The sequence below is a fragment of the Miniopterus natalensis genome, chromosome 1, assembly GCF_054644295.1.
Source record: "Miniopterus natalensis isolate mMinNat1 chromosome 1, mMinNat1.hap1, whole genome shotgun sequence".
Classification (NCBI taxonomy): Eukaryota; Metazoa; Chordata; class Mammalia; order Chiroptera; family Miniopteridae; genus Miniopterus; species Miniopterus natalensis.
Genome location: NC_142081.1, coordinates 9226527 through 9245837, shown reverse-complemented (window position 1 = coordinate 9245837; position 19311 = coordinate 9226527). Strand labels below are relative to the sequence as shown.

Below are 19311 nucleotides of genomic sequence, written 5' to 3'. Positions count from 1 at the left end.
CATCAGCAAACATAAAATTCCAAATATCAAAGTTCCTAGGATAAATTCACATGAATTTGTAAAAAAAACACACAAAAAAAACACCACAAAATAAGCAACTATAATGATCAAAATACTTTTTCTTGGTAAACCAATGCCAAAAGCTTTCTCTTAAAATGAGTTTACCTGGTTTAAATGACTCAGTCTCATTATTTCACTTTTAGCATCTGTAAAAACAACAATGGGTCTGACATTAAAATTCTTTAACTCAATAATTACCCCCTAAAATTAAACTCAGAAATGAAACCCAATTAAAGTATATTTAGAAGCACAATTAGCAACCTCAGAGTTCTTAAGGTAAAACGTATTTTTGCTATTTTATATTTCTATTTTGACTGTTTCAAAGAAGTCATAATATAAATGCCAGTTACAAACTGTTAAAACCCAATTCTATGAAACAACATAAGAATTATAATTGTATTCTGAGTCATAAATTATTTATTGCCTTGATAAAAACAGTAACAACTGTTTCAAAGTGAGCTGATTAGTTTTTGTAGCAGGAAATAGTATAAGGACTAAGACCAGGGAAAAAACTTAAAACACAAATGTATATTTATACAACAATAATACAATAATCTATCCATTTTCTTAAGCGACTTAGACATGACTACTAATAAAAACACCATTCAATCTGGTATTCTGGATATATCCATTAATAGAAGGGGTTCTAGAACACAAAGACAGAATACCATGAGTCCAGCTGAAGTAATTCATTCAGTGTTCATACAGGAAATACTGAACGTTTACTGAGGTCAGCTGCTGGACAACAAAATGGAAAAATATAGTCCTTGCTTGCTCTCAGGTTTACAATTCAGAGGGGAAGACAAGTAAGCACCTGATTACAGTTCAGTGTAGTACAGGAAGCACAAGGTGCTGTTAGAGCAAAGAGGGCAAACTCCTAATCCAGACTGGCAGACAGTGGGGTGGGGCGGGGGATGGTGGCATGCGGGGCCAGGGAAGCAGGTGTGCCAGGTGGCTCAGAGTGACTACAAGACCTGTGTTGAATCTTAGTATGTAAAGAGTGAGCAAAAAGAAAGATACTCCACACAGAGAAAGCAGTAAATGCAAAGGCAACAGAGCTAAGAGACCATTTCCAGTTTAAGGAGCTATACAGAAAGTTCAAAACGGCTAACACTTAGAATGTTAGAATAGGAAGAGTTGAAACTGAAGAGGTAGATAGGGAACGGAGCATTAAGACATTACATGTCTGATCAAGTTTAAACTTTATCCTGAAGTTCACAGGGAGCCACAAAGTACTAGTTAGGAAAGTAACCTGCTTTGAATTTCTGAAAAATCATTCTGGCTGCAAAAGGAAAATTGTTGAGGCATGCTCCAAGCTGAGTGTGGGCGACACGTCCACTGTGGGCGGGGAGAAGCGTGGGGACACGGGGAGAGGGCACTGATGCTGCCAGCCCCTTCAGCTTCAGCCTGGAGCCCACACTCGAGGACATCTGCCGCCTCCATGCAGACTTTGCTGCTGAAAGGGACTGGGACCAGTTCCACCAGCTCGGAACCTCCTCCTGGCTTTGGTGGTGGGAATGGGGAACTGGCAGAACTCTTTCAGTGGAAGCCTGAGGAGGAGCCTGGTCCCCAAGGAATGGGCAGCACATCAAGAGCAGCTGAGTGATGTCCTCATCTGCCTGGTAGCATTAGCAGCCCACTGCCATGCGGATCTTCCCCAAGCAGTGCTCTCCAAGATAGACACCAACCAGCGACATTACACAGTACATCTGCCCCGTGGCTCTTCCAGAAAGTATAGACCTGCTCCATGGGGAACACCCCTGAAGACCAGACTGTGGGGACTGCAAGCCTTGCCTGTGAGTCCACCGGTCGGGCCTCAACCTAGAAACATGGGCCCCGGATCTGCAGCTCAGCATGGCATCCAGGTGGCTTGGCCATGGAACCTTATACTAGTCCTTTCCTAACAGGTCACGGGCCTGGGGGCCCCACATCCTGAGGTCTGAGGCTAAAGAACCTCTGGTAGACGGCCCCTTGGTATTCTTCTCTCTCAATAAAAGTTTAAAGAACAAAATTGTTTGAAGGAGTGATCATGGAGACCAGAGAATAATAACAGCTAACATTTTTATAATGCTTACTGTGGGCTAGAAACTATCCTAAAGAGAACCTTGCAGCTAGTAACTCGTAAAATCCTCATTACTACTACAGCTATGAAGATATCATCGCAACTACACAGATGGAAAAAACAAAAAATTAACTTGCCCAAGGTCAGCAAGTTAGTGAAGGAGCTGGATTCCAACTCCATCATGTTCTTAACCATTAAGCTATCCTGCCTCATTCGGAGACTTTGAAAGTTAACCAGGTCACACAAAAAAAGTTATGACTGGCTAAAGTTATTCATTGGCAGTGGAAATGAAAGAAAGGGAAGGCCTAAGGCAAGAGATTTGTTTTTAAAGCAAATAAACTCATATGTACCACCTAACACATTAAATAAATATATTTTGAAAAGACCAGAGCTACTTTGAAGTCAAGTGAGAAAGAAGTCCAGAATCTAACCGCACAGCCTTCCCTTTGCCTTCATAGCAGCTCCCAGGACTAAAGTACCTGTGAGAAACCCTAGAGCTCCTTTGGGAAACAATACTGAAATACTATGAACCTACAGTTAACTTCAAATTTTCTGTTTTGGGAGACTGGTAAGTGCTACCAATTACCAAGGTAGGAAAAGGAGAAGACATGGAGACGTTACCTTGAACCTAACAAATTTAAACTTACAGACTTGGCCATCCGGGTCAGGAATTCATGATAAACAACTAGACAAGGAATACAGATCTGGGGGGGGAGGGGGGCGTCCAGAGCAGGAACGTATGAGTTCATACAGCGAGAGTTTGTACTGAGAGGAGGACACAGTGGAAAATAAGATGCATCTTTTCAGCCAAAGAGCTCCCATTATGTTTTCCTGGCATACAATGAATACTGCTGCTTGGCCTATTTATTTTATTTTTTTTTAATATATCTTTATTGATTTCAGAGAGGAAGGGAGAGGGAGAGAGAGAGAAAGAGAAACATTAATGATGAGACAGTTGCCACTGATCGGCTGCCTTCTGCATGCTCCCAACTGGGGATTGAGCCCAAAACCCGGGCGTGTGCCCTGACCGGGAATCGAACAGCCATCTCCTGGATCCTAGGTCGATGCTCAGCCGCTGAGCCACGCCCAGCTGGGCTGGCCTGTTTCATTTAATACTTCTTTTTTGTAACATGGAACACTGGTATGGAAACTAAATATCACCTGGAGCATGGACAATGGTAGAAGACCTATGGTTTTATCACTCAGGTTTGCTTAGATTCTGGAGGTCATTTCGAAAGGTCACACAAGATTCTGAAGAAGGTAGGCTGCAGTCCCTAACTGGAGGTTCCGGGCCCTAGTGAGTTATAGGAAACACTTGGTTCTATGTCGATTAACAGAAACAGACCCATTGCTCCCCTCAACAAATGTTTGTACAAACATTTCTCAGAAATCTACATGGCTCCTAAGTCAATGAGTTCCATGTAAATACTTAAAAGATGAGGAAAAGAGGTTAAGAGGCAGACACCTTAGCCAATACTTAACCCTTTTTAGTAGAAAATTCCTATTTGTGATCTATTATGGCAGTGAATCTAAACCAAACAATTCCATTCAAATTCCAGCCATTTCCATGAATATTCTATTTCCACAAAATACTCAGTTACACAAAGTGCTAGTTGTCTCTAAAAACACTAGTATGCAATGAAACACCAATCAGGAATAAGTTCCAAACATTTTATACCCGACAGTGCTTGCTGCAGTCTAAGCACTTCGTCCAGCGCCGCCCCCTGTGGAAGGATGCCTTCCTCTTCCTTCGCGGTTTCACTCTGCTTCACAGCACAAAGCTGCAATGTACTACACTCCACTTCCGAGCTTTCACACTCTTTCATTATTTGCCTGTTTTCCACATTTAGTCGTTCTTGTTCCTTCCTCAAAACTTCTCTGTCATTTTCTGAAGAAGATAATTTTCTACTTAAATCTTTTATTTGATCCTCAAGTTCTTCGATTTTTTTTGTAGACTCTACTTTTTCAGTTTGCAGAACTTGAATAGTTCTCTGCATCTCATGGATTTTAGAGTGATCAATTACCGCAGTTCCTGAGCCACCTAGAACATAAACATAAAATCAAGGACAACAATTGTACAGGAGGTAAATAGCTTGCTATATACAACTAAGATCTCATAAACTTCAGAACTTGGAGGCCTGAAAGTTAAAATAATGATGTAACACCACACTCCTATTAGATCAAAAACCAGAACACTAACACCAACAAATGCTGGTGAGGATGTGGAGCAACAGGAACTCTCTTTCACTGCTTATGGGAATGCAAAATGGTACAGCCCCTTTGAAAGATAGTTTAGTGATTTCTTACAAAACAAACATATTCTTATCATATGACCCAGCAATCATACTCCCTGGTATTTATCCAAAGGGGCTGAAAACTTAAATCCACAAAAAAACCCCAACAAGGATGTTTACAGCAACTTTATTCACAATTGTCAAAACTTGAAAGCAATCAAAATGTCCTTCAGAAGGGGAATGGATTAATAAACCGTAGTACATCCAGACAATGGAATATTTTTTAGTGCTAAAAAGAAATGAGCCCTAGCTGGTTTGGCTCAAGTGGTTAAAGCATTGGTCTGCGGACTGAAGGGTCCCGGGTTCGATTGCAGCTAAAGGCATGTACCTTGGTTGCAGGCTCGATCCCCAGCCCTGGTCAGAGTGCATGTAGGAGGCAACCAATCAATGTGTCTCTTTCATATCAATGTTTCACTCGCTTGCTCTCTCTCTCTCCGCCCCCCCCCCCCCCCGAAAAGCGACAGAAAAATATCCTTGGGTGAGAATTAAAAAAAATAATAATAGAATGAAAAATAAATAAATAAAATAAATAAAAAGGAGTTATCAAGCCATGAAAAAACATGAATGAAACTTAAAAGCATATTACTAAGTGAAAGAATCAATCTGAAAAGGCTATATGAGTCCAACCATAATAACAATTCTGGAATAGGCAAAACTATGGCGGCAATAAAGAGATCAGTTGCAGGGGATAAAGAGGGAGATGAGGAGGCAGAGCACAGAGGGTTTTCAGGGCAGTGAAAAGACTGTATGACATTATAATGATGGACACGTTAGTATATTATACATTTGTCCAAATCTATAGATTGTACACCAAGAATGAACCCTAAAGTAAATTATGGACTTTGGGCAATTATGTGTCAAGGTAGTTTCATCCTTGGTTTAAAAAAAAATAAAAAAGTACCATCCTGCTGAAAGATGTTGATGGTCGGGGAGAATATGCACTGGCAGGTGAGGGAGGACAGGGAGTATAAGGGAAATCTCCGTTATCTCCTTCTCAATTTTGTTGTAAATCTAAAAGTGCTCTAAAAAAAAAAATAAGTCTAAAAAAACAAATAACTACAATAAGCAAAGCATTCAAAAATAGTTGAGGAAAGATATTATTTGAAACAAATACTAAAAAAGCCTATGTATCTGAGTTTGAAAGAAAGTGAAAATGCACCAAACAATGCAAAAAAGTCTCTGTATTATAACTTGTTATCACGAAGGACAAAGGACCTTTCCATTCTTGCAGGATCATGATGCCAATTGCTGGCCGATGAGCAGAACTAGTCATTTACTCCTTTAGAACTCTGTCCAGCTTTACATCAGTGTCCTGATCTTACAGTGCTAGGTTTCTCATTTAATTATGTCACCTAACATGTTAAACTAATGAAATTAAGAACCTTGTTGTAACAGATTTTCCAGTTCTTCAATTCGTTCTTCATAATCACTTAATTCTTCTCGATGCCGACGAGTTATTTCTGCCAATTTCTGTTGATGTGCATTCTGTAATACTGACATTTCATGTTGATGATCATCAATTTCCTGACTTCGGTTCTGTTTAAGTTCCTGAAAAAATAAAAACAAAGTTAACCACATTAATAATCAATGAACTTACCTATTTCATTTTTGTAAATCTGTATTATTAAAAATAATTCTCCGAATGTGCTAAGGCTGAAAAAAATTTAAACACAGGCCCAAAATTTGGACAACTCTGAGACTCCACCCTTTCCTTTCTTGAGCCTTAAAAACAGTTTTTCTACTTTTAATGATGGAATACCAGCAAGAAAAAAACTGAAACAAAAAGTGAGCAAAGATATCTTTTTTCCTTGGCATCTGTGAGCATGAACTTCTCCTACTAATGACATTCCACCAATATCAATGTCAATCTTCTAGCCAATGTGTGACTATTGTCCTAATACCCCGTCCTCCTACTCAGTTCTTCCTTCCATCAGTCTTGCTGGGAATCCCAAGACTGTCAACCAAGGTGCCTTGCTACCCAAGTTGAGACCACCAGTCTCTCTCCTAGAAAGCTAGATCTTGGGCTGAGTCTCTCAAAAAGAGAAGCTGCTTAAACTAGAAGCATCATGACAGCCACACCCTAAAGAGTCCATCTACTGTGTCCCACTACCTAGATCCTTGATGCTAGTCCCATTCCTGTCTTTTCTGAGGCCAAAATGCTCAACTTTTCCTTCAATCCTGTGAACAAATTACCCTGGGTTCTTCCAATCATTCATTCAATCAATCAATCAATCCTCTTTTGCTTTACTTAGCCAGAGACCGTTTTTGTTGCTTATAATGAAGAATCCTAATCTGGCCAATGTGGCTCTGTGACTGATCATCAACCTATAAACCAGGAGATCGAGGTTCGATTCCCGGTTAGGGCACATGCCTGGGTTTCGTGCTTGATCCCCAGTAAGGGGTATGCAAGAGGCAGCCGATCAATGATTCTCTCTCATTGATGTTTCTATCTCTCTCTCTTCCTCTCCCTTCCTCTCTCTGAAATCAATAAAGACAATTTAAAAAGAAAATAAATAAATAAATATACATTATCTTCTATTTCCTGAGAAGACAGGTGAAGTTATTCTTTATTCCTATGCACTTAGGTGCCAGCACTTGGGAAGGAGCTTTACATTTACTCTTCAAAACAATTCTATGAAGGAGGTATTATGATGACATCTACTTTACCGACAATAAAATGGAAGTTGCCCAAAGAAGCACAGCTTGTAAAGAGTAGGGCCTGGATTCAAACATAGGTCTGACTCAGGAACCCACCCACACTAGTACTGTAATAACACTAAAACCAAAAACTAAAAATTCTACACACACTAAAAATAATTCATTGCCATGATAAGTATATGTAATTAAGACTTTTCTTACAGGAAATAATCGATACAAACAAGCAAAATCCCACCATTAAAAGAAAATAATTACTTGTAACAAATAACATTAGCATTTATTTTGTCAACATCCTTTAACCCCAAACCTTGAAACTTCAGTAACCTTGGAATTCTGTTTTAATAAAGACAATTTTGTGAAATACAACAGAAAACAGAGACATGGAATATAAACTATCTAATAAATAAATGTTCAAAACAAATGGTTTTGGAGAGATATATTTATATACCTTACTTATCAAATAAAGATACAAGACAGTAAAAAGAAATGAGTATCATATTCAATATAGTTACTTTTGTAATTTTTATTAATTTAAACTTGTAATTTTCATAAGCAAATTTTAAGTGTATAATAATCATTGTTCTAACAATCTGCCTTACTTTAATGATATCTTGCAATTTGCAGATTTCACTTTGATCAGAGCTGTTTGATCCTTGTGCTTTAGAAACCTAGATTAGAAAAACAGAATTAGAAAATTACATTGATTTTCTTATAAAAAAGAGAATCACAGACTAAGTAGAAGATACTTTTCAAAAATGGGGCATTTCCAAGACAAATTTGGATTAAAGAATGCCAAACACTCTTGAAGAAACCTAGTCCAATAGTGAGTAATATATACTACATAAAAGATACCATTCAAGAGTATGTTAGCTAATTGGGGAGACAACAGTTTTACAAAATAAGAAGGAAAACACCATAGAATATTCTACTTACTTTAAAAAAAAATGTATATTTGATGATAATCAGTTTCCTAAAAGGTAATTTTTAAAATAAAAAGTTATCCAATATTAATGCTAATAATAGCAATAAAAAATTTTTTTAAATGATTTTACCCAGAAGATCTCTACCCTTATATAGAATAACCTTTGGTATGACAATAAAAGAACTTTTGGAGTCTTCTCATTCAAAGCTGTATGCTGCTCATTTACTTCTATTAACATTTATTATATAGTGTGTTATGGAACCAAAAGCTGCTCTCTGGATTAAGAGGAACACAGTAGCCCTGGCCAGTGTGGCTCATCAGTTGGTTGGGCATCGTCCCAGGGCACGTGCTTGGGTTTCAGGCTCAATCTCCGGTAGAGGGCATGTAGGAGGTAGCCAATGAATGTTTCTCTCTCTCTCTCCCTGTCCCTTCCTCTCTCTCAAAAAATCAATTTTTAAAAAATTCAAAAAAACAAAGAAAGAAAGGAAGAAAAAGGAACACAGTATAATGGAAAAAACATAGGATCTGGAGTAGAAAGAAGTGTTTGCATCACAACTTAATCACATCTTGAAAAGTATAATACAAATATTAACTTTTATTATGCATTGCTAGAAAATTAAGTTCCCTGAAAGGTCCCAATTATGTCTTTTTACCTTTATATCCCAGTACAGGTATGTCATTTGGTAGGCATTCAAGGTATGCTTAAGTAAACACATGAATAATCCATCTCTTCCTTATGAAATCTGACCCTAAGCAATGTTTCTTAAAAGTGTATTACTCCTATTATCAGAATCACCTGGGATATTTATTTGTTGGAATGCAGTTTTCAACGCCTCAAAATAGGCTACAAAATCCTAATCTCTGAAGGGAGGCAGGGAATCTACAATGCTATCAAGTCCCCAGGTTATTCTTACACATATAAAGCTCAAGAACTACTTTTTAGAGATAAAATGGACAGATTATTCTCTCTAGATTTACTCTGGGTATCAGAAATGTCTAGCAACTTGGGGAGCAAAAAGATCATTTTAATTGGGAGGATTTTTCCTTTACATAATTAAGTTACACTCACAAAAAGGTAGAAAATACTTTATTTTTCCCTACATTGATGAAATTAAATCCATATGAACAATGTCCCAGTTTATTCTGAATCTCATGTCTATTGACAACCTTAGTAGCATATACAAAATCTGATATGTAAGACAAAAAAAGCATTACCTGGAAGAAAGTTTGCAGCCCAAAATAGCAAGTATTTAATTTCTAGTGCACAGGAAACAACACAAAATAGTTTAACATATTTATAATACCAATTATCAGACTTTAATTTTACATATAATTAATGCAAACAGAAACCTCAGACAATATCTAAGCAAGTAGTTTCAAATCTCGTGCCTTGAAGCCCTGATTTCCAGCAGTGAAGCCTTACGAACTCCAGGGGAAAAGGTGCTGGTTCAACTGTAGAAACACCATTTTTATTTTGAAAATTTCTTCCCAATGTTGTGCAGAAGGGGAAACTGAAGCTGAGAAAGATAACCTGATTAAAATCACTTAGAAAGTTACTGACAGAACTAGAATATAGGTTTCAATTTCCTAATCCAGAGTACTTTCTGATACCAAAAGCTCTACACATAGCACCAGTATTTTCATTCTCATCGTTTCTAAAAATTCATGAAAAGTTTACCTACCTGAGCAATATGCCTCCAATGTATAACTTCTGATTCAAGTCTTGAAATTTCATTTGACAATCTGTTTATTTCTTGTTGTGATGAAATTAAGTCACCAAAGTCCATGTCATCATCATGGAAAGCTGCAGCATGATGACTGACACCATAACTGAATGAAGATGATGCAGTGGTTGTTGGTACACTGCCAGCTCCGGAATTTACAGACTGAGCAGCAGACTGCAGCTTCAGCAATTGATCCTGTAGTGCAATCTGTCTTGCTTTAAGATGGCTGATTTCTACCTATATATTCATAATCCATATTTTAGAGAAGGTACTTTAACATACCATAGATTCATAATATTAAAAGTCATAATAATTTAACATTATCCAATGATGATACACTTATCAACTGAATCCAAGACTTCTGTAACATCCCAACCACAACATTTTTATTTAAAAAGCAAACATAATCACCAGACTTAAAGCATAGATAATGTTTTGAATAGTATGAAGATCAGAATTTCACTCATGTAGTAACCAAAGCAATGAATTCCTCAGTTAAACATGAGTTTACTAGCTTCTATGTATCAGGTAGGATAGGCAATTCCTCAGAGTTCTGTGTGTGATTATCAGATTTCAAAAGATGAGAGAGTGGAAGCTGTGTCAGCCTATGCATTGGAAAGTTTCTTGAGAACATTTGTTGGAAGAGTCTTATGTAACTGATTATGGCTGGATTTAGGCTTAAAATGCACCATGAATCAGGAGTGACTTTGTAATGGTCTGTACAATACAGCAGGTAGAATGCTTTGATTTATTAATCAAGTCTCCTCAGATAAGGTAACAGTGAGTCTGTGGTTACTGGCTTGTGAGTCTGAGGAGGAAATTGTGCACTAACAGACACCTTGGCTTTAGTCTTGGCAAAGAAGGGCCAGTGAAAATTTGACTCTACTCAGGGAGAGAACAGTTTAAACACTCTAAAACCCTGAGCAGAGTGTTGACAAGTCATTGTCCAAAAGAAGTTGTGAACAGAGGACTTAACCATAATGTCAAATCCATTCTGAGACAAAACATAGAAGTAGGCTAGAAAGAACTGAAATAAGCTTTCTAAAACATTCAAGCTAGTCCAGAAGACACCCTGCCACAGCTGAGGAAAACTGGATACTTGAAGAGACAAGCCAACAAGTAATACAGTATTACTAAATGTGCATGTCAAGCAACTAGACAAACAAAAATCAGACACAAGTATGTCAAATGTCATAACAAACAAGGTTTTCACATCAGAGTTCCTTCTCTAATGGAGGTTCCAATAGTAGTTCATAGATTTCATTCATTTTCCAATATATGATACGAGGTAAATTGCATCTTTAGGGAATATAAACATCACAGTGAGGACAGCAAATAGATTCTGATAAAGTATATTCATATATTATCTTCCATTCTGGTAAAAAGTACTAAAATCCACAATGTTTTTCAAATGTAGCTATAATACAAAGAAAGTTCTCATTATACACCAAACACTTATATCAAGTTGTAGAGTTAAAAAGCGTAAGCTCTAATAACAAAGAGGCATCTCTAAACTTGAATGCTTAATTTGCCCTCTAATATAAAAAATTTTCCACAGCAATGTTTTCAACTAGGATGTAAGCATTGAAACCACCTATGGAGTTTTCAAAAAATACCAATCCCAGGGCCTCTTTTCAGTATGCTAAATTAGAATCTCCTGGAAAACATGAGCCTGTGTATTTTTTAAGTGTCACTTATGATTCAGCTGTAAACCCCTGGGTGGGAACTATTGCTCTGCTGTAATATCTATGTCAGTGCTACTCAAAGTGTGGTGTGCGGACTTATGCCATGAATGTTTGCTACCTGTCCATGGAAAGTACATAAATTCAAAAAGTAAGGCTTAGAGACTTTTAAAGCAATGTGACAGAGTAATTTTATATCAGTTGAGCCTTTTAAAATAAGGTAGGCTTTTAACTTTAATTTGTACTTGTAGTTATGCTTTTTTATATTCTTTTTTTGGTAGTAATTCATTTTAAGAAATTCCCAACAGACTGGAAATTAAGTTCTTCTTTAAGTGTTTATATTTATCTTTAATGTGGTTTGTTTTAATTTTTCATCTTAATATGCCACTAAAGGAACTAGAAATCAGTGCATCTAAATTTTAAAAACCCAAATATGAATTTATGGCAGAAATGAACATTTCATCAACAAAATGAAGAACACCCAAATGATCTAGATAATGAAACAAGAAATGGTTCTATTCAATAGAAGTATTACCGAATTCTAGTTAGTACTGAACACTAAAGAGAATTCGACAACAGAATGAAAAACAGAGACATAGTCTATATTTTAAGGATTCATGACATTGGTTATATTGTATAATATCCATTACCAGTACTACAAAGAAAAGATAAGCCAATTCCAAAATAACTATTTCTATCAAACTAAAGGAGAAGAAATTTACAGAACAGTATAAGTCCACTATAAAATACTTAATATTCTGTTTTTCCATGGAAAATCAAGTAAATACCAGTATAGCATATATTAGCACTTGTAGTTAAAATTAGCAATGATCACACTTATTTCAAACAATTTTAAGTAAACAGATAAGAAAATAGGTTTCATAAAATGAGAAATTATAAGCAACAGATGCCTAAAGATATTTTATACAGGGACTTTCCTTCTTTTGGAAAGCAGAAATTAAACTCCACAAAGGTGAGTTTATGTAACACAAGCATAATAAAAAAGGCTTACAGAGTTCTTCTTAAATTAGTGATATCAACTGAATTGGTAATTATTAACTTCAACACTCTTTCAATATTTTTATGGATCTAAATATAGCTTGATTTATATTATAGCTCTTAAAAACTTCCTAAATGCCTTAGAGTGAAATAAGTATGAAGTAACTGTAATAACCTTTACCTCTTTCTGTTGTAGTTGATTTCGATAACTTGTAGATTGATGCTTTATTTGAATCTCTGAAGCTTCATGCTTTTCTTCTAGATCAGCACAAAGTTTCTTTAGTCTTTCATTCTAGAAGCAAAGAAAAAAGTATTTTAACAAAAACACTAAAAAGTGAAATATGTTAGTAACAGTTATATGCATGGCATTATAAAAAACATTGCTTCATATAAAAAAAGACGCAAAATTTAAAAAATTCATAGAGGACAGAATTCTGGCCTTTAAAATACACATTTCATTAAAGTTTCTACTGCAATAAGCATGTTTCTACAGACTATAAATAATTCTGAGCCAAAATTAAAAAATAAATCTTGTTCAGTTTGATTTTCTGCTAAGAAAAAGCTGCTGATCAATGTTTTCTCCATCTTTGTATAACCAATGTCTAGCACATAGTAGGCAGCAAATGTCTGGTATAAATGAACTAGATTACATGTTTAAACTTTTGTTTTCTCTCCAAACAGAACTTTTTAAAAGAAATCTTTTAAAAATACTTCTGGCTGAAGTACAGATCAGGCCAAAGCCTCATATCACTTGTCTGCCTGAACCCGAGAGGCTCCTGAGGCACCTCTGAAAAACCCGATGTGAAAACTACCTGGTTTAAAAAACTACAGTTAGAAGTACACAAACACTCTAAGTATAATTCAATGAATCTAGGTATCATAGTCCTTTGTTTTAAGATGCTGACATGTATGAAAAAAATTACTTAAATTTTATGTACCTAAATATTAAATTATCTTGACCTATTATCATTCTCTGAAATCTGAATGAATACATAATGGAGTAAGAGAAATGGACACTAAAACTTTTTTTTACAAAAAGGAATTTACACATTATTACAGATAATAATTCACTAAGAATTCTACTAATATATCTACAAACATAGCTTAACAATAACAGAATAAGGAGACTGATGGTGGAAAAGAGAGCTGCTGCTAGAAGGTGGAGGCTTCACTTTGCAGATGTCATCTATTTCTTATATTCTAGGAATTTCTAATATTGACAAATGTGAAAATTATGATCCAGGGAGATTATATTAATTCCCACAGAAAATCAGTGGAGTGAATTAATGGAAAAATTACCACACACAAAAATCCTAGTTTGGGACACTATCTCCAGAAATCTAACACAGACCTTGGTTATGCTGAAGAAATATTAATAAGAAACAGGACCAGTGGTCACACAACTGATTACTTTCTATTCTATCAGGTGCTTTTACGTGACTTTCTGTTAACATGGAAAACACCATACATAACTGAAGCAACAGGAAGTCAAAACCTCATCATGAAAGTCACTCTAGGCCTTTTCACATACAATACCTAAAGCTAGTTGTTTAACTCTCATAACTAGAGCTCAGAAACCTGCGATTTGGCTACTACCTAACTGGCCATCTCCCTGGTCATGTGAGTCACTCAGGAAGGCTGAGAAGGCACACGAAGGACAGACTCTTTTCACGTGCTGACTTGAGACACACCAGGAGCGTATGGGCCATTTCCTATTATGTGGAATATGGAGCAGAGGGCTGGTCTGAAAGGAGACAATAAATACACACAAAGAGGAGAAGAGCAATGGGGAGAGAGACAGGTTCCCGAAGGCTTCCAGCTCTGGCTGCAGATCCTTCTCAAAGACGGGCTACAATTTCTGCCCTTGGAATCCATGAGCTACTCTTATCCTTAAATTACTCCATCCTGCTTCATCCTTATACCATCACGATCTCCTGGGACTAATTTTAGCTTGTGAATTTCTTTTCTCAGTAGTCCTAACTATCTAAAAGGATATGCAAGCCTTTTCTTCTTTTTTAGAGGTCTTCTAATAAACACAGAAAATTCACTTATTTTTTTAACAGAATAAAACTCATTCTATCTTGCAATTACCACTGGATACACTGAGCCCTTTTATAAGTCTAAGCATAATCATGGGATCATAATGATCTTGTGTTTTCTGTATCTTGAAACATTTTGCTATTTTATCATCCGAAGAATTATTTTATCATTATTCATCAATTATTCCTTACTATGCTAAAAAAGACTTAATAAGAAAATGAAAGACTGATGGAATCACATAAAAGAATGATGCAATAGTGAAATAACCAGTTTTCTGACTGCACTGTGCAAAGTATTGCATCATCTTTTAAAAAGATAAAAGCTATCTGGAGATATCTTGTAGGGTTTTGGTGGTTTTTTTTTTTTTGCTTTCATTGAACACAGTTGAAAATTCAAAAATTTCACTTTTCAACAAAGAGAACAGAGAAAAATATTAAACAATTATTACACAACCAAGATCAATGCAAAGATATAGAAAACAGCACTCTAGAGTCTAACTATTAGAGTGAAACTGAGTGTAGAAGCAAAATCTCAGACCAGTCTTCATATAACAATTTCCTAAGTAAATTTTCTCAAACTCAAGAATTGATAGGTGAGCAATACATGCCTAAGAAAAAAAAGGAAATGGTGTTCTCATCAAATTAGTCATTCAATAAGAAAAGACTTTATCTCACAATATATATATTTTTTAAATCCTCACCTGAGGATAATTTTTTTCCATTGCTTTTCAGAGTGTGGAAGTGGGGAAAAGAGAGAGAGAAAGAGAGAGAAAGGGAGGGTAGGAGGGAGGGAAACATTGTTGTGAGAGAGACACATCCATTGGTTGTCTCCTGCATGGGGCCGGGGATCGAACCTGCAGCCGAGGTACATGCCCTTGGCAGGAATCAAACCCAGGACCCTTCAGTCCTTAGGCTGACACTCTAACCGGCTAGGGCTCACAATATTTTTTGACAAGGACCTGAGCCATGCCTACTGTGCTAAATGGATATGTGACAGTATTCTTCCATATGAACATTTGAACATTTACTTGATACAGTTCATACATGAACAAATGCTGAAGGCAAGTAATTTGGAGGAAACAGATAACATAAAAATGAAAAAAATTCAAAGGATTGATCATTTAAATTGGTATTTATAAATCTAAGAATAAAAATGCTTTGTAATTATGGATCAAAGATGACAACCCATTGTCTCTTCAACAAAATCATGAACCATTAGAGTTTTCAAAAGTATTGTATCTAATAATACAAGTAAAAATAAGAACCAGAAATAATGATAAGCTAAATTCTATTAGAAATGTAAGTGAATGTAGAATCAGGATTTACAAAATAAGATACATTCCAGTTCATGCATTAAGAGCTAATAAGCAGGAAATTGCATTCAAAGAACATTGCCTATTTTGAGTATATGTTTTTAAAACCAGAAGCATATAGAAATCTGGATTTGCTATATATAAGTTCTTATTAGAATGTCTAATAAAGTTTTTCACTATGACTTTATTCTTACTTCTGTAAATTACTTGTAAAATGATTTGATATTAAAAAAAATTAAAAGAGCCCATTGGATGCAGACGGTAAATGTGATAACTGTTTTTCTTGGCATAAAGGGTTACATTTGCTTAGGTTGGCTGCTGTTACTTGCAACGAAAGAACCCCAATTTATTCAGTCTCCTTCAAACATTAACATCTGTACACAAATCTAATTTCCTCTGGAAAACACACTGCCCTCTGTCTAAACTACAACTTTCTAAATAGAACTTTACATTGTAAGTTTCCTGACAGCTTCAATCATATCTTCGCTTTATTCTCTCACTGTTCAGTCACATAAGGGCTTAGGGTGTGAAATGCTTATGTGCTGACCTAAGGAAAGAATCATGTATAGTTAAAATCACCTTAGAAAATAAAGCCCTTGGGAAGTCCAATGGTGTGTTTTCCTCTAGTACTTGAGGAGCTCACATTACTTTGCATAAGCACCAAATGAAGAAGCTGGCTTTCATTTGGGGATGTGCTTTACTAAAAATATATATTTCTAAACACTAGAATCATATTTGCCATGTAGCCCAATGATAACATTATGAAAGATTAAACCTGACATCAAAGAGGGATAGAAGGTTTCTATCTCCCTTCTCTAGCTCAATACAGAGCAGATGCTCATTAAGCTGGTTAACCCTATTTACTTTTCCCCCCAAAATGTAAACTGGCGAATTTGCCTAAAGTGATACCACTGCACACAACTCTGCCATATAATTTTTCTGGGTGGGCCTGTACTAAAGATTTCTCTAAGGAATACAGGAACAATTTCCTATCTCAGCCTTACAAACAAAGATGCCATTAAGTTCACCTGTCACTAAAGCACCTATTTATTAGGTAATTGCAGCTAATGTCTCTTAAGTACCACCAAACTGCCATCTTCTCTTGAGGCAGACTACTGTAATTCCTCTTGAGAGGTCCCCCTATTTTCAAATTCCACAATCTCACATTGGTAATCTCGACCAGAACTCAAAAATGCTTGTTGTAAGTAAATACTTTTTTATATTTAAATTCAATTTTCTCTTTTTATGGGCTTAACAGATAGGAAAACATGCTTACCACAGTCCTCTAAAAATATCTTTTGCTGAAATATGATTAAGTGTTCCCTCACTGCTCTTATCCAAAGACTAAATTATTGAAATGTCTCATACTTTACAATAGATCTCACTTTAAATCCTTCCAAGTTCTTTGTGGCTTTCCTTTGAACCCTTTCCAAGTTTTCTTCATCCCTATTAAGTATGTACAATGTGCAGAGCTAGTCACCAAAAGACACTAATAATGAAAAAGATGATAAAATTAATTTGCTATTCTTATATTATTAACTTCCTGGTATTCAAATATCATACTTTTTTAATGTTAGGGAACTTAAAAGCTCTAGATTTAAAAGAATTTATACTTAAATGTGATACTGCAATTTAGCACACTGTCAGAACATAGTAAATCCTTGACAATGATAAATTGTTGGCACTATTATTTCTACATTTTGCAGTTTTCCTACTCCCAGCATATAGAAGCAGAGATGGGAATATTAAACAGCAAAGTGCAATAACATATATATATATATATATATATATTCTTCATCTAAAGGATGGTAATGCTTTAAAAAACTTAAATAAAGAGCAAGAGATAAAAAGTGGTAAGGAGTGCATTAAAAAGAGAGGACTGAAATAAAGCATGAATAACTTTCATGGCTTTGAAAAAGAAAAAAAACCTAAGTTCAATAGTAGTCTTTAATTTTCCTTACCTCTGATCTTAAGATTGCATGAATGGCTTCAATTTCCTTTCTCCTAGAATTAGGTAATTCTGCTACAAAAGAAACAGCACATACTGAATATTTGATCAACACCATATAAATTGATAAACAGGCATTGTAAGGGAAATAGATTGCACTGAGCTTTAAACAGAATGGTATGCTGATCCCAGAACACATTCAGAAGATAAATATCACTTGGTTTCATAACAACTTCCTACTGCCACAAATGTTCTTCATTGTCAGAGAAGTCATTCTTTTTGCCTATCTTACACCCTAGGATGTCTACCTTTATCCCTTGGAACTGTTCATTAAAATTTGGAAAATCAAGTTTTACAAATTCAATCTCTCTGTTTAGATGAAATTTATGCAACTGGGGCTTAAGGTCTTATTTCTAATTTCTGCTCTCAGTACTCAAATAATTAATGACCTATAAACAAAGAATGAAAATACACTAAAATAACGCTTATTTCAAATAATATACACAATTTAAAGTAGGAATAGCTCAGTCTGATTTTGTACATTTCCATTTAAGAGAAGACTCAGAGGCCAGAGGTGGCAAAATGGCACCATTGATGCGGCCAGAAAATTATCATCCACAGTTAGGTTTTTCCTAAGTATACTCGTAATTTTCATTACTCACACCACTTTAATATTAGAAAAATAAGTTCTCTGAATTAGTTTAAATTAAAAGAAAATACAAGTGGCATCCCATAAAAGTGACAAACCCACTCTACTTGTTTTGAAAATCACCAGGTGCGGTTGCTTCTGTGGTGGTTTATACATCTTGCTTAAAACTCTGACAGGACTAATTGCTACTCAGAAGCAAAATTAAATCTAATCTGTTTAGGAAAGGAATTATGGAAGCAGCAATCATTTCAAAGAGGAATAAAAAATGGTTAATGCAAACCTCCTGCTCTCACCTCCCCCCAAAAATCCTGGCCTTTTTAAGAATAAAGGGGAGATGTTATACAGACCAAAAGACTCCTCCTCAACGAGGGAAAACAGAAACAACAGCTACCCTTTGTTAGTGCTCACTGCTTGCTAGGCACTGTGCTAGGCGCTTTACACTCATGGTTTCACTTAATCCTCCCAGCCTCATAACAGGTATGAGCATCCCTGTTTAACAGATAAGGAAACTCTGCCTGTTAGAGGGTAAGTACTTAATAATTAGTCAAAGATCCCACAATTTTTAATGCAAGGAAATAGAATTTCAACCCATGTCTGACTTAAAACCCCAAGCTCCTAACCTTGAATAAATCAGTGCAGTGCCTGTTTGGTAGAACAGCAACTTTCTGATATTGTAAACATGGGTGATTTTCAAGCTGTACTACCAGTGCTATTCTTGGACTATTATCTTGTTCACTGCTGACACAGGACGCACACTCAATAAATACTTGTTGCGTGAATAAATGAACTGTACTCTGACCCTATTTTTCAATGATTTACAAAACCAGTAATTAGGTGTTAAGCAAGTCCTATTTTCATACAAAAGAAAACAAAAGCATCAAGCAACTTTGAAGATTTTGAATCACTGAGTAAAATTTTCCTGAGCCTTTACTATGTACCAAGAAAGATGCCACATACTGGT

The 19311-nt window shown here is 35.9% G+C and overlaps 1 protein-coding gene and 1 pseudogene across 3 annotated transcripts in view; one reads left to right on the top strand and one right to left on the bottom strand.

Moving 5' to 3' along the window:
* Positions 1-19311, bottom strand: part of TRIP11 (thyroid hormone receptor interactor 11) — a 54979-nt gene that overhangs the window by 32825 nt on the left and 2843 nt on the right. For 2 of the 3 annotated variants that reach the window (XM_016205711.2, XM_087818537.1), the window contains exons 2-8: positions 17715-17776; positions 12583-12693; positions 9679-9957; positions 7674-7742; positions 5799-5964; positions 3801-4163; positions 166-206 (exon numbers count right to left, since the gene is read on the bottom strand). In XM_016205711.2, coding sequence (XP_016061197.2) covers positions 166-206; positions 3801-4163; positions 5799-5964; positions 7674-7742; positions 9679-9957; positions 12583-12693; positions 17715-17776 — 1091 coding nt within the window. The remainder of the gene's footprint in view (positions 1-165; positions 207-3800; positions 4164-5798; positions 5965-7673; positions 7743-9678; positions 9958-12582; positions 12694-17714; positions 17777-19311) is intronic. The other variant, XM_016205712.2, reaches the window with a different exon arrangement.
* Positions 730-1885, top strand: LOC148094013 (dCTP pyrophosphatase 1 pseudogene; annotated as a pseudogene).